Source organism: Marmota marmota, unplaced genomic scaffold, assembly GCF_001458135.2.
Source record: "Marmota marmota marmota unplaced genomic scaffold, marMar, whole genome shotgun sequence".
Taxonomy (NCBI): Eukaryota; Metazoa; Chordata; class Mammalia; order Rodentia; family Sciuridae; genus Marmota; species Marmota marmota.
In genome coordinates, this window is record NW_026000174.1 from 52,955,623 (window position 1) to 52,970,224 (window position 14,602).

A 14,602-nucleotide genomic window follows, 5' to 3' on the forward strand; every position below is an offset into this window, starting at 1 on the left:
GGTAGAGAGAGAGGAGGGGAGGGGAGGGGAGAGGTGGGGAGGGGGGAGGGTGGAGGATGGGAAAGGCAGCGGAGCACAACAGACACTAGTATGGCAATTTGTAAATCAATGGATGTGTAACTGATGTGATTCTGCAATCTGTGTATGGGGTGAAGGTGGGAGTTCATAACCCACTTGAATCAAAGTGTGGAATATGATATGTCAAGAAATTTGTAATGTTTTGAACAACCCACAATAAAAAATTAAAAAAAAAAAAAAGAAAATTATGGGGGACTCCAAAGAGCTTTGGTTTATGTCAAATACAGATATCAGTGTTTATTTTCTCATAAACTCAAGTGGAGAAATTTTTAAAATAATTATTTAAAAATAACAGCAATGAGTCTATTACATGCTAGCAACACATTTTTTTTTTTTTGAGGAAAATAACTGTTTTGAAACTGTTTAGTAAGAATAATGTCATTGCTTTGCATTTTTTGAAATTTCTTTAATATCTTGCTTAAGAAAAGAGTTGGGTTTGCATATCTACTTTTGCAGTATGTTAATTTGGTTGAAGAACAAGAAGAAAATCTGGCTTTATGTAGATACATAGTTAGAAAAGAGAAAAACATTTTATAGCCTCTTCAGATAATTGTGGATATTCTTTTGATAAATCAGAACTCTGAAATCATATCAGTGAGTTTTTTATATTCAGATATATTAAAATGCATTGACCCATCTCAAACTTTGAATAGGACTTGTATCCATCAGGATGTTATAATTATGCTTTGGAAAATATTGGTTCCTGAGATTTATTGATTTTTCCAAATGTTGATATATTACACTACAGAATAGTGGTTTTTATAATTTTTTGTTTGTTATTTTTAGTTATACATGACAATAGGGTGTATTTTGACGTTATCAAACATACATGGAGTTCAACTCCCATTCTGTGGTACATGATGTGGAGTTACACTGGTTGTATATTCATAGATAAACACAGAAAAGTTATTTCCGATTCATTTTACTGTCTTTCTTGTTCCCCTCCTCCTCCCTTCCCTTCATTCCCCTATTCCCCTTTTTCTAATCCAGTGTAGCTCTCAATCTAATCAGAAGACTTTTCTTTTCAAATTCAGGGTGGTGGATGAAAGTTTTCCAGGACTCCAGTTTTCATTTAAAACTTGAAATTTATCATGGACACCAGAATACTGTTGCTTATTTTTCTTGAAGTGACAGGTGCCACTTCATTTTGGAGACTATGTTTGCCAAATCTATAAGCGTAGTTTTTCTGTAAGTTACTATTTCAAGTAAAATGATGTTGCTTGGAGAAAAGGGGACTCAGGACTCAATTGTAAAAATGTTTTTCCTCAAGGCAGCCATTATATTAGGTATATAGGAAAATGTGCAGGCTCTCTGCTTTGTCACATAGAACATTAAAAAGTTGTGCTTTCAAGAGTAAAGATTTAATAAAATTAATTCTACTACTTCATTAGGGAACACTCTTAAATGAAACTGACTTGTTTTCTTTCTTATGCAATGTGAAGAATACTGTGACTTCCAATACCTCTAGGTGCTACTACTTTGATTCATGTTAAGATTCTAGCAGTTTTACCCACCATTGCTTTTGCCAGCACAGGAAAGAAGGCAAAGAATGTCTTAATGTTTCTCACTTTCAGGGACTCTCAGTGGTCAGGGAGCAATACATTGAAGTATTTTTGAGTGTTGGGTAGCATATCAGCAGTTTTAATCTAAAGCTTCATGGAGAAGAGTTACTAGCATAATGTTTGTAACTTTCTTTGAGACTATTTAAAAAATTTTTTAAAAAATACTTAAATGAAGACCTTTCAAATTGGAAATGGACATTTATGAAAATAATTCAAATAGCAAATTTCATTAATATACTGGTTAGTCTTATGCAGCTTAAATGACATCATGTTATTTATAGAGTTCTTGGCATGTAGTTGATGCTAAGTAATTAGTAATTGTTATTACTGTTTTGTTGGTAGAATATTAACTGCAATATGTTAGAATATTAACCTACATGTGTTATGTGGTGCCACTGTCTTAGGATCAGGATGACTTGTATTAGATTCTTATTCTTTGTTCTAAGAATACTGAAGTAAAAGATTGTATGTCAACCAGCTTTGCTTTTATTTTGGTTTAGTATGTGAAAACTATGCTCTTTCAACAATTTAAATGAAAAGGGCTGTTTTTCTGTGTTGAACAGAATGATGACTCTGTTCTTGGCATGTTGTTTAACTATATTAACCTCAAAATGTTAATTGCAATGGATACTCATTCAAATATCTGACATTGAGCTCCCCAACAAAAACCAGAGGTAGATTTCCATATTTGAAAGTCAGTGTTGTGTTAATGCAGAGGGTAGTCTGAGGGATGTGTTACACTATCACAGTTCCTAAGTTCTTTGGGAGTCCTTACTTTGAATCCATTTTTGTTTCTTCTGCGTTTCTCTTCTGTCAAGCACTTTGTCCTAAGCAAGGTTCCACCTATCTGTATAGAAGAACCATGGCCAAATATTCCCTATGTGAAGTCCACCAAGCTCATGCTCAAGGGAATGAAGGTAAAAATAAGAAGAAAAAGATCAAAGATAAGAAGAGGATGAAGAAGCCCAACTTGATGTTGGAATCTGGTGGATAATGTCCAACTTTAGTGAAATTTCAGGAACTATCAACATTGAAATGGATGAAGGAACCCATATCCATGCACTGGACAATGGGAGCACTACATAAAGAGTTGATGAGGGGTCTTCCAGAGCAACTTGGTGCTGTCAAATTGTCAGTTGGATTCTGGAATTGCCTTAAATCTGGATATAGGAATTACCTTGGCATAAATTCAGATGGGCTGGTTGTTGGTTGTTCAATTGCAATTGAACCAAGAGAACAATGGGAACCAGTCTTTTAAGATGAGAAAGTGGCTTTATTGGCTTCAAATAGTTGCTTTATTCTATGCAACGAAGCAGGAGATGTAGAAGCAAAAAGTAAAACAGCAGGAGAAGAAGAAATGGTAAAGATTAAGTCCTGTGCTGAAAGGGAAACCAAGAAAAAAGATGACATCCCAGAAAACAAAGGAAATGTAAAACAATATGAAATCAACTATGTAAAAAAAATTTCAGGCCCTGCTCAGTGTGATACTCCTGTAATCCCAGAGCTCATGAGGTTAAGGCAGGAGGATTGCAGCAAGTTCAAAGTCAGCTTCCGCCATTTAGGGAGGCCCTAAGCAACTTATCAAGACCCTGTCTCAAAATAAAAAGGGCTGGGGGTGTGGCTTAGTCCTTAAGTGCCTCTGGGTTCAATTCTCAGTACCAAATAAATAAATAAATAAAAATAAATATAAATAAATAAATAAATATTTATTTATTTATTAAAAAAAAATAAAATCAGAGGTTCTAAGACCACAAAGTAAGTAAAGAAGATGATACAGTTCTAAATTGGCTTAGAAAGATGGATTTTTATGTGAGACACTTCTGGACAGGAGAGGCAAATTGAAAGCTGATAGATACTGCAAATGACCAGGGAAGCGCCCCCCCCCTTTGTTTTTTTCTGAATAAATCATTCATTGGCAATAAATAAATAAATAGCTGATATTTAATTTTTATGGTTTTGATTATTTTTTTCAAAAGTTTCTTTAATATATAAGCAACTGTTAATAATCTTTTTCTTTCTTTCTTTTTAACTTAGTGGTAGATATTGGCCTAGTATATATGAGGCCCTGGGTTTGATAACCTGCACTGAAAACAACGACAACAACAACCACACACACACACAAATAAAATAAAAAACCAAAATGACAAATCCAGATTTTGAAAAGAATGCTTTTTTCCTTGTGGTGTGATTTCACAAAACCAGAATGGGATATTTGTACAAGCAAAGTGACAGGTTAAAATAAAGACGTTTCTTAAAAGAAAAAAAAAATTAGCTCATTTAGCATTTTTAGAAGAAAGGTATAGTGTGACATTTGACTTCTAATTTTAGTTCTTGTTATGTTTGAAAGAAGAGGGGAGGAGTATTATGGTGGATGACACAGATCTCTTTTTCTTCTAACTTGATTTTGAGCTTACAGCTATCCTGCATGGAAAATTGGTCAGCTCTGGCCCAAATCACATTGGTTATCATTTTATTTTTCAAGCCAACAAAGAGACATAAGATGCCTCAAGAAAAGACTCACTCTACTCAAAAAAAAAAAAAAAAAAAAAAAAAAAAAGAACACATTTTACTATATGATAAAAAATGCTGAGATACACTCACAAGAACATTGAGAACATTGCTTGATACGTAAATCCAGGAAGACTGTTTCCCCCTAAGATGTGATAGTGTGTTAACCAGATTTCTAAAGCAAATGGATGAACCCTTGTTCCCGTCTCTCTCTGAAGCTGTGTATCTAATCAGTGTAAATCCGGCTCTGAAGTCTTCCCACACTGGTCTCTTTTTCCTCTGCTCTTTTCCTTGGAGCCCTCCTCTCTCAGGGAACTAAAGCAGCTGCTTTGTCCTTTCCCTGCCACCTGTTGCTTTTCTTAACAGGCAGTGGGGCTGTGGATCCTCTACTCTGTCACATCATTTCTGACCTAAAACAAACAAAAAACCCCCCCAAAAGCCTACGTGTGATCTTGGCACTTCCCGGCTTAATAGCCTCTGCTAAGTGCTTACAGCGCACACGATGAAATGTACACTTGTTCCAGGGCCAACTTCTAGGCCTGTGACCTGGGCATTTGTACAGGGCCCTGCACTTAGAAGGGTCCACGCTTGGTTCAATTCTCTGCTGTCACTGTCTTGAAGTTCTTCATCACTTTTGAACAAGGAGCCCTGCATTTTTATTTTTCACTGGGTTCCACTAACTATGTAGTCAGTCATGCTTTTCGTGGCACGTACAGCCTCTGCCAGCTTCCTCCTACCATGCCTCTTCCACTTCTCCCTGTGCACCACGTACACCATCCACAGGGGTTCCTACAACATGCTGTTCCTTTTCTCCAGTTTCTCCTTTGCATGGCTGGTTCCTGCTTTTCCTCAAGATTTCCACCCTAATAGTACATCCTATTTAAAATCCCCCTCTGCAAGCAAAAGGGAGTCCTTTCTCTTTAATGCTTTGTTCATGTTTATTAGAGCAGCAGTTGGGTTTCCGTATATCTCCTTCACCAAAATACGACCAATTTGAGGGAATTAATGATTATCCTCAGGGTGAAGCCTGGCATGCGGGCACTGCTTAGTATGTGTTTCTTGATCAATCAAAATATTTATTGAGCTCCCATAATGTACCAGGTATTGTTGGTTATAATTATATAGCAATAAATAAGAAAGACAAAAAACCAGACATAGACCTTTGTAAAACTTGCAGGTTAGTTGCCTAGTTCTAGATGCCCATGCTCTTGAATAAGTGAATGATCACACACTAAGATTTTCAGGTAGTAGTTTAGGATGGGTAATTTTCTGCCTCCTTGACTAGTGGTTTTGAGGGTAGAGTGTTACAAGCTCTGGTTACAGGAATCTTACATTTAGAATCTGTCCTACATTATTTTGTGACCTTAAAGAGAAAGGTGGATGTCACCAGGGTCGTGGACTTCCTTCGTCAAATCTGAGATGCTGTTGATCTTGGAACAATGATGTGGCTTGTAACCATTAGTAAAGAAAACTTGCCAATTAAACTGATATGCAGTCAGTTGTAACACATCCTGATCTCAAAGATGAAAAGTGAATAAAAATGTAAAATTCAGAATCACAAAAATGTGATTCAGAGGTTAATCACAAGCAAGTTGAGTCAAAAAAAGACTACTTGGACACTAAGAGCAAGGCTTAAAATAGTACATCATGACACTGATTCCATGGATGATACTCTAATAAATAAATTACTTTTTAAAATAGAGCTGGAAATTCATGGCCAGCTTTTTTTTAAAAAAATGCAACTGATACAAAGGGGTAAGAGTTAACAGGATAGTTAATACCTACAGCATCCCATGCTGTCAAGGAGAACCAACGATGTCAAGCAGCCTGCCATCACAGGTAGTCCTTATGAGAACTATGTAGGGTGGATGTTATCTCTTATGGTGTATAGGCTAAAAAATGGAATTCTTTTAAGCTAAAAGGCCTAGTGAAGGGCCCTCCACCAGCAGTCACATGAGCTGGCACTCAAGTCCAGAGCTTCCAGTCGCATCCCGTCTCTTACCAAGAAACTCTGCTTCCATATTACTAGCAACGCCATCTTGGAATCAATATTAGGAAAAGTTTTGTTTATTTCTTTTTTTCTCCTCTCAAAAAAATAAATTCAGATGCTTCTATTGGCAGGTCTTTGTTTTCCAAGTACAGAAAATAAACACCCTTATCTGAAAAATTTTAAGAGTGGCTTACCCAAGAGTCCACAATTCCTGAACCAAGTGTAGAACTCAGAGCTTTCAAAAGAAGAGAACCTATTCGTGACCTATGAATAGAACAAATTCAAATGGTAGAAGGTTTTTATTTATTGCAGGTGGTTGTTCTAGTTAAAAAGGCTGTAATGAATAAAATATAATAACCTTGGCTTAAAATAAAGAAGTACTTGGTTTGGGATGGAATCCTGATGAGCTGATTAATTTTTTTGGTTTGACTGAAAGTGGGTCTCTTCATATAAGATTAAAATTATTGTGAATGTTTTTCAAGGGCAATGTAAAAAAAAATAGACCATTATTTGAGTAGCATCTCTGGTAATTATAATTAAGTGAACCTTTAAAAATGGAGTCAGATGAATTATTCCCTTCCAGGGCACAATCATCTTTCCTCCAAACCACAGAAGGCAGGCATTCTCTGATGGGGAGCGCCTCACTCCATGAGATAGTGATGGAAGGATAGATATGGTAGGGCCTGAGGCTGGAGAGGTTGGGGAGAGAAAACATAGGAGAAAGAAAAAAGGGAGAATTTTTTAAAAATTCTTTTTTTTCTTTTGTTTATTATTTAAAAATTCTTTTTTAAAATTATTATTATAGAGCATTATAATTGTACTTAATAGTTGGCTTCATTTTGGCAAAATCGCACATGCATGGAATCTGGTTTTCTCCATTTCAGTCGCTGGTGCGCCCACCTTTCCTCGTTCTTTCCTCCTCCCATTCTCCTTACTCTGTTCTGCTGATCTTCCTTCTACTTGGGGACTTTTGATCATTGTTTTTCCCTCAGAGAATACAAAAGCCTCATTGTGTTTATTTTAAATCTCAAAGTAACATAAAACATAATTTTATGCAAAAATGAAGAGTTTTTTTTTAAAACATGCAAGCTTTGTGTATAGTTGTAAACTGAACTTAATGAATTTAGGCGTGAGGAGCTGAAATCGTGAGCTCTGGCTCCAGCTCTGTTCCCTTAAGGGCCTTTCCCTTCCCCTCTCTTCGGGAGAACTGGGGATATGGAGAATGGCCTGTCCATGACTCACAGCCTCCGCCTTCACATCCACGCCCCTGAGTTCAGCGCCAGCAGAACTTTATTCACGAGGCTGGATGGTTTCTAAAGTTTTTACAACTCAAAAATGTTTGAGTTTTTATGAGAATGATAGACAAAAGAAGTGAGTTATCGGGCTCTCAGTTTATCTTATGCTTTGAAATGACCAGTAGTTTCCTATGTTATATCCTATGTAGACATTTCTTATCAGCATATGGTTTTATTTCTTTTCCTTTTTGCGGGGGATGGTGGGGGTTACCAGGGATTGAACTCAGGGGCACTGGACCCCTGAGCCACATCCCTAACCCTATTTTGTATTTTATTACAGACAGGGTCTCACTGAATTGCCTGGTGCCTTGCTAAATTGCTGAGGCTGGCTTTGAACTCGAGATCCTCCTGCCTTAGCCTCCTGAGCTGCTGGGATCACAGGCGTGCGCCACTGCGCCTGGCCAGCATATGGTTTTATTTCTAAGGGAGGAGTTCAGCAAGTACCAAGAAGGTGGTTTTAATAAATCAGTTGTATTGGTCTAAATGTTTTTACTCATTTATTAGCAGAGAGGCCTTCGGTTTATGCCAGGCATTGTGCTAGGTGCTGGAAATATAAGAGTGACAAAGATGACAAAGAATGATCACTGTTTGTTAGGAAATTGGGACTCTTTATTTCATACATTATGGCAGGCTCCTAATAGGGTTACATAAAAGGTCTCCAGGAATGTCCCCAAGAGACTAAGGAGCTTTTCCTTGGAGGAAATAGATCATTAAAAGATTGTCCACACAGGCAGCGGCACCACTTGAATCTTAAACAGTGTTACATTATAGGCAAGGTGGGGAAGGGTGACTGCAATAGAATTTTATAATGATGAAACCTGAAACTTAGGAGAAGTGGCTGTTTATTTGGAGCAGAGGTAGGGTAAAGGAGAATCAATATACTCTTTTTGGTTTATATAGCTAGAAAAATTTAAATAATACCCAAATTTATATAGATAAGACTTGTTTTCTGGCATTTTCACAGTATCCCCAGTCACTTAGGGGAGTTATTTGAGGAAAGTTTTTCCGAAGTCTATGAATAGTCTTAGAGGAAGACTGTTAAATTTAAAGGGGGGGGGGGCAGTTTGTTGAGCAAAGTTAAAGAAAAAAAAAAAAAAAGGNAGCGGCAGGGGAGACTGAAGCTGGAGGATCACAAGTTCAAGGCCAGCCTCAGCAGTTTAGTGAAGCTCTAAGCAATTTGTGAGACATTCATCTCTAAAAAAGCAAAAAAAAGGGATGGCCAGAACTAGAAGTGTGTTGAATATTGACACCCCTGGTTATCCGTGACATGTTGAAGTCTGAACATTAGAGAAGCCCACTGAGGCAAGCATATAAAGCAGGTTTTATTTAAAAAGGGGAACACAGACTTCTCCTGCGAGGGAGAAGAGGGCCATCGCGGGTATCCTGGTATCCCAAGAAGCGAGGTGTTCTGCCCTTTTTATATGTCCCAGGCTTCCTTTGTTCTCCTGCCTTTCCCCCTTATCTTTCTCCTTCTTGCCTATGTGACTAGGCCCAGGAATGCTGGGTGGGAGGGCCCAAAGGTGGGAAACAGGTGGGCTGAAGGGGGAAGGGCAGGATGGAGTAGGACACATCAACAACCTTATAGCTCCCCCGTGTGGAGGGACAGGCAGTTCCTGGGACAGGTTACCTTAGCAACAGGTTGGAGCAGGGGCAGGTTCTTGATAAGGGTGGAGGAAGGGCTCTGAAGGAATTCACATTTCAGTCCCTCAGGGGCCAGTCTCCAACTTCCCAGACTCACTCAAAATTGGCCTCCTTGATCCAACCTGATTCGATTTATCTATTTATACTGACTGCCCGTCTAATTCTGGCTGAGGTGCAATATGATGCTCTTGTGAATGTGTTTTTTACCTCTATTTATTTGAACCTAAACCTGTGTTAGTTTTAATATTTAGGGGTGTTTTCAGCAGCATCTTGAGACTACTTGTGGGTACAGTTCCTTTCCTGTCAATTGCAGACTCTTTGAACTAATTCAGAATACTCTGAGTCTAAAATAGCAATGTGACTGTGGAAATAGAATATCCATGATTATAGGTAATGGAATGGCTTGAGGCTCCACCACTGAGCTACATCCCCAGCTCAATGGATTCGTTAATTCTGTATTGTCTTTAAGAACTACAGATTTTACTGTCAGACAATTATACAACATTTGAATAAACAGAGAGCCTAGAGGGAATGCCACATTGTCATTCTTCACAAATTTAATTGAAGTGCTTAATGCAGACCCAATAGAAACAGACTAAACAAGTGAGAAAAAGTAAATTTTTATAAAAGAAGATCAATAAAGGAGACTTCACTACTAGAAATATTAAACCCTGTCTTAAAACTCATACCTAAAATTAATAAGATAATAAACAGACTCTATTTCTGGAATCAGAACCTGGAAGGTACAAGCTGTCCAATGACTTTACATCCTCGTGGCGATAAGTCATTGACCCACCACTGGAAGGGCAGGTTCTTGGGTGAAGCAATTCCCAAAGGAATAACACCCCCAAACTGCTGGCTGATCACATTCCACAGTTTTGGCAACAGAAGTTTCCTTGCCAGCATTTGAGTGGCTCATATTATGTCTGTTGAAGCCTCCAAATTCTGTTTGTGTATCTTTATCCTGCACACCTGTAGGGTGTTGACTGTATCTTATTACTGCTTCTACTCTGGGAAAAAGACTTGCCCAGAGGCTATGTCATTCTTTGGACCTTTGTGGTAGGCAAGGATGTGAACACCCAGAAGCACCCACTCTGAAGGCTTTGATGAAGTGCTCATTCTTCCCTACAGGAGCTGTTGCTGGGTTGGGTCTTGTGAAAAACCTTGCTTGGAAGTCTGTGAAGATGGCTGTACAGCTTACTCTGTACCATGTGTGTCTGGTGCTTACTACACCCTTGTGTAGTCAGATCATTGTCCATTAGTCTGACATTCTATTGGGACAATAAGAGGCAGAGTGGTAGGCTGTGGGAAGGGGAAAGATGTGTACCCTTAAATCACTTCCCTAATTCCTAAGGAAGCCACCCATTTTATCCTAAAAGCAAGCCTTTTGGGGTACTTGTCATAATTCTTGTCTGATAGCCTGGGCCCAGAGAGAACTGTTCCTCTTCTTACATATGTGTGCTGCTATTTTTGCCCCATACAACTTTATGGTGGGTGTGGGGTCAGGTCATGAAAACCTCACAACCCACCAAGGGCCTCATCAAGAGCATGTACATATTATGATTCTCAGAAAGGAAACGAGGGGAGCTCGTTGGATTCTTCTGAAGAGGCATCTTCAAAATGATGGTCAAGCAAGGCTTCTCTGAGAAGGTAGCATTTGCTCAAGGACTCAACAGAGACAAGGGATGCAGAAGAGCACTCCAGACAGGGAATAGTAGGTGTCAGCACCCCAAGGGCCTTTGGAGTATATTCTGTGTTTAGGAGTGTGAGCAGCCACCATTGTTGGAACTGGAGAGCAACTGGAGCCGTTGGAGATGGGATCTGAGAAGCGTTAGGCTGAGACCAAAGACTGCGGCTCTTACTCTGAGTGAGATGGTTTGTGAGGAGGGGACTGATATTATCTGACCTATGTTGAAAAAGGAAAAGGCCCGTAGTCAGAGACAATGAAGAAAAGTAAAGAAGAAAAAAGCAGTGTTGACTGGGCCAGAACAGGACTCTGGGGAATCCATGTATAAGTTCAAATTTTTTTTTTTTAAAGATAGAGTGAGAGAGGGAGGGAGAGAGAGAGAGAGAATTTTTAATATTTATTTTTTAGTTTTCGGCGGACACAACATCTTTGTATGTGGTGCTGAGGATCGAACCCGGGCCGCACGCATGCCAGGCGAGCGCGCTACCACTTGAGCCACATCCCCAGCCCTCAAATTTTTAAACTTCCGAAAAACTTACTCCAGAAATCATTTACTTGTCCTAATGTGAATATAAAGAAAGCTTCCATGGGCATTTATTATTAAATAACATTCTTTCCAAGAGTGTTGTTGAATTGTTTTCAGAAGCATATCTGCACAGGACTACAGTAGTACAAGGACACTCACCAAGTCCTGTAAGCTCTAAAAGAATGAATCTGACACAGGGATTGTGGGATTACTTTTATTACTACAGAGAGATTTTCCTGAACCTAACGCTAGTACACAAAAATACTTTGTTTTTTAAAATAAATTAGTCAATTTATCTTATTTTATACTTGAATAAGTTTTTACATACAGCAAAAAGTATCCTTCAGCTTTTTGTTTTGGGTCCCCCCATGTGAATCTTGAGCTGTAATGGAGTTAGTGTTCTTTAGTTACTGGTGGTAAGTTTTCTTGAGTCATTTCTAGTAAGATGTGCTCTGAGGTCTAGTGAAATAACAACTCTGTGCCTAACTCTTCATTATGTAAACACACATACCTCATATATACTGCAATAGGAAGAATACCTTTAACACCAAACAAGGTATTTTCTTGGTTGATTTTTCTTCTCTTCAATTTATGCATGAATTTTTACCTAGGGTCAATACTTTTCATTGAGTCTAACCAAGAATCTGGTCTCTCCTGAACCAGCTCTTTAGTTTTAGACATAAATCCATTTAGGTCAAGAATGGATACTTCCTATAAGGATTAATCCTGCAAACTCTGTGATGAGCTGACATTGACTTTGACTGAAGAAAGATTTATTTTTGGAAGCAGGATTTTAAAATTAAATCTTTTGAATTTTCAGCAGGTTTCAAAGAATAACATTTGTAGGGAGGGAGGCTGGGGATTGATGGGAAAGGGGGACCCGTGTTTATGGGATTCCTTCTGTTTGTCCACAGATATCACTTCAGCCCCACATTCTAAGTTGGGGGTGGTACTTTCATTTTCACAAGAGGATGCTGAGGTTCAAGAAGGACATGTGACTTGCTTAAAGTCGTTTTGCAAATAAGTTGGAAATAAAATTGGAACCGATGTCTGGGTGACCTCAAAGCCCACTCTCTCTCTTCAAAGGGGCTGACTTGTGAAGGCAGAAGTAAACATTATACCTTACCTCAGATGAGTTTTTGTTTCTCGAGGGTCTCATTTCTGAAGCTGTTATTTCCTTCAGCTCTGTTTGGACTTTAATAGTCCTGTGCAAAGGAGAACACTGAGGTCTTTCTCATGTCATTTTAGAGATTTATTACTCTGTATTTTGTGTGGTTTTAAAATGTATTGGCTATTAACTGTTAACCAAGCTCCAAAATTACAATAAGGTCATATTCATTTTATTTCCATTTTAATAAGATGGACTTTTTGTTTTAATATATCACACTTTAAGGTATTTTACGACATAAAGACTTCCTCTTGAAATTATAAAGCATCAATTTGCAATTAAAATCACAAAGCCAGTGATATTTAAAGCGTATATAACATTATGATATGAATCATGTTTTATTATTTGTAACTAAGGGTCTAAAAAGTAGTTTTCATTATTGATATATAAAAGGAGAACTGATTAAGGAACATCAGCGGGCTCTGTGACGACACTGGAATTTTTAATTGCTGAACTATTGTGTTGTCTGTATAGCATCTTTTAGATGGTCTCATGATTGCTTAAAATTATCCTGGTCTAAATGTCATATCAGATTGGGAGGAAAAAAGAGAATGAAAGAATAATGCTATCAAATGCTCTAATCTTAATTGCTATGTATTAATTTTCCCTATCTTTCCTCATTTGTGTGTGTGTTTTGTTTTTTTCTAGAAGAAAAATTCAAAGTGGAAACAAGGACCATTGCTGTTGACTTTACATCAGAAGATATTTATGATAAAATTAAAACAGACCTGGCGGGTCTTGAAATTGGCATTTTAGGTTTGTATTTTTGCTGCATTTATACTCCTTTGAATTTATTTTTTTACTTTACCTTTGTTTACTCTTTGGATGTTAGGTATTCAGAGGTAAAATGACTAGTAAGAAGAAAATTGTTTTATTAATACAATCAATCATCAAGTGACAATAGTCTGTGTGTGTTTGACTCTTTATGTTAATTATACATTCCTGGCAATTGCTCAGTTTGGATTATTTTATTCCCAGTTTCATTCTTTATAGATTATAATATAGCTATATCTGAAGAGTCCTTTCAGATGAGTGTGAAGACCCATTTGTAGTTGGGAAATTAGAAAAGTGTTCTTAGCCTTTTATTAATCATTCCTTACCTAGAAACCTTTTTTGATGTTTTTCTTTCCTGTTTCATCCCCATGAAGGTTTAATACCAAAGGTATTCTGAATAGCTATTGTTTTATCCAAAAAAGAATAAAGTTTACACACACACACACACACACACACACACACACACCCCAAATGGAATATGCTTGGTTTACAGAGATTGCTGATTCACCTTTGGTCTCATAAGTGGCACAATGGGGAGTGCATCTTTGGTTTGTTTTTTTCTAAGTCCACTAGTCTCTTTTATTACACTCTCATGTTAATAAAAACAGATGTGTTTGCTGAGATAGTGAACTTTGTAAATAAGGAGAAGATTCACCACAAGATATCAAGAGGGAAAATGGTCTTTGATAAGTTCTCTAGCATTCTTCAAGAGTCATTTCTAGAAACAGTATCTCTAGTCTAGAAAAACACTTTATTACTAAATCTCTTTATCCCTCTGCCTAAAGTGGGGGGAACCTGGTAATTATTCTTGTTTTCTTTTTTGAGCTACAAAAGGAAAATAATGAAGAAAAAACAATTTTTACCCTTGTTTTTATTTTTACTTTTGAGACAGAGTCTCACCAAATTGCCAAGGCTGACCTTGAACTTTTGATCCATCTGCCTTACAAGTAAAAATTTATGTTTTCTAACATTTCTTTAGTCATAAAGACCTATTCTCCTTTCCTCATCTTACAAAAGAATTGTCTTTTATATAGTTTCTAGATAAGATAGTTTTTAAAAAATCAGCTACGCAAGTGTAGCCTTCCATGGTACACTTGGACTTATGGTTGACCCTGGCTTTGACATGCTATCCTTTCTTAACCCCTGTCTGGTGCATCATACTTCATCATACCCAATCCTCCCACACACTGCACTCTCACTTATAGGAGAACCAGTAGGTGAAAGATGAATGAAATCACGGGTCTAGTTTTTGCCTTTGTGTTACATGTTCTTCTGAAAATACACAGGAAAGTCTTTTTTTTTTTTTTTTAATTTTAGGTGGACACATATCTTTATTTTATTTTTATGTGATGCTGAGGATCGAACCCAGTGCC

General features: G+C 37.7%; 1 protein-coding gene and 1 pseudogene across 1 annotated transcript in view; both read left to right on the top strand.

Annotated features, from left to right (window-relative positions):
* LOC107156551 overlaps nt 1-3,159 on the top strand; it is an 11,489-nt pseudogene extending 8,330 nt beyond the window's left edge.
* Nucleotides 1-14,602, top strand: part of Hsd17b12 (hydroxysteroid 17-beta dehydrogenase 12) — a 157,964-nt gene that overhangs the window by 89,024 nt on the left and 54,338 nt on the right. The window contains exon 4 of the mRNA XM_015477797.2: nt 13,104-13,211. Within this exon, the coding sequence (XP_015333283.1) occupies nt 13,104-13,211 (108 nt within the window). The remainder of the gene's footprint in view (nt 1-13,103; nt 13,212-14,602) is intronic.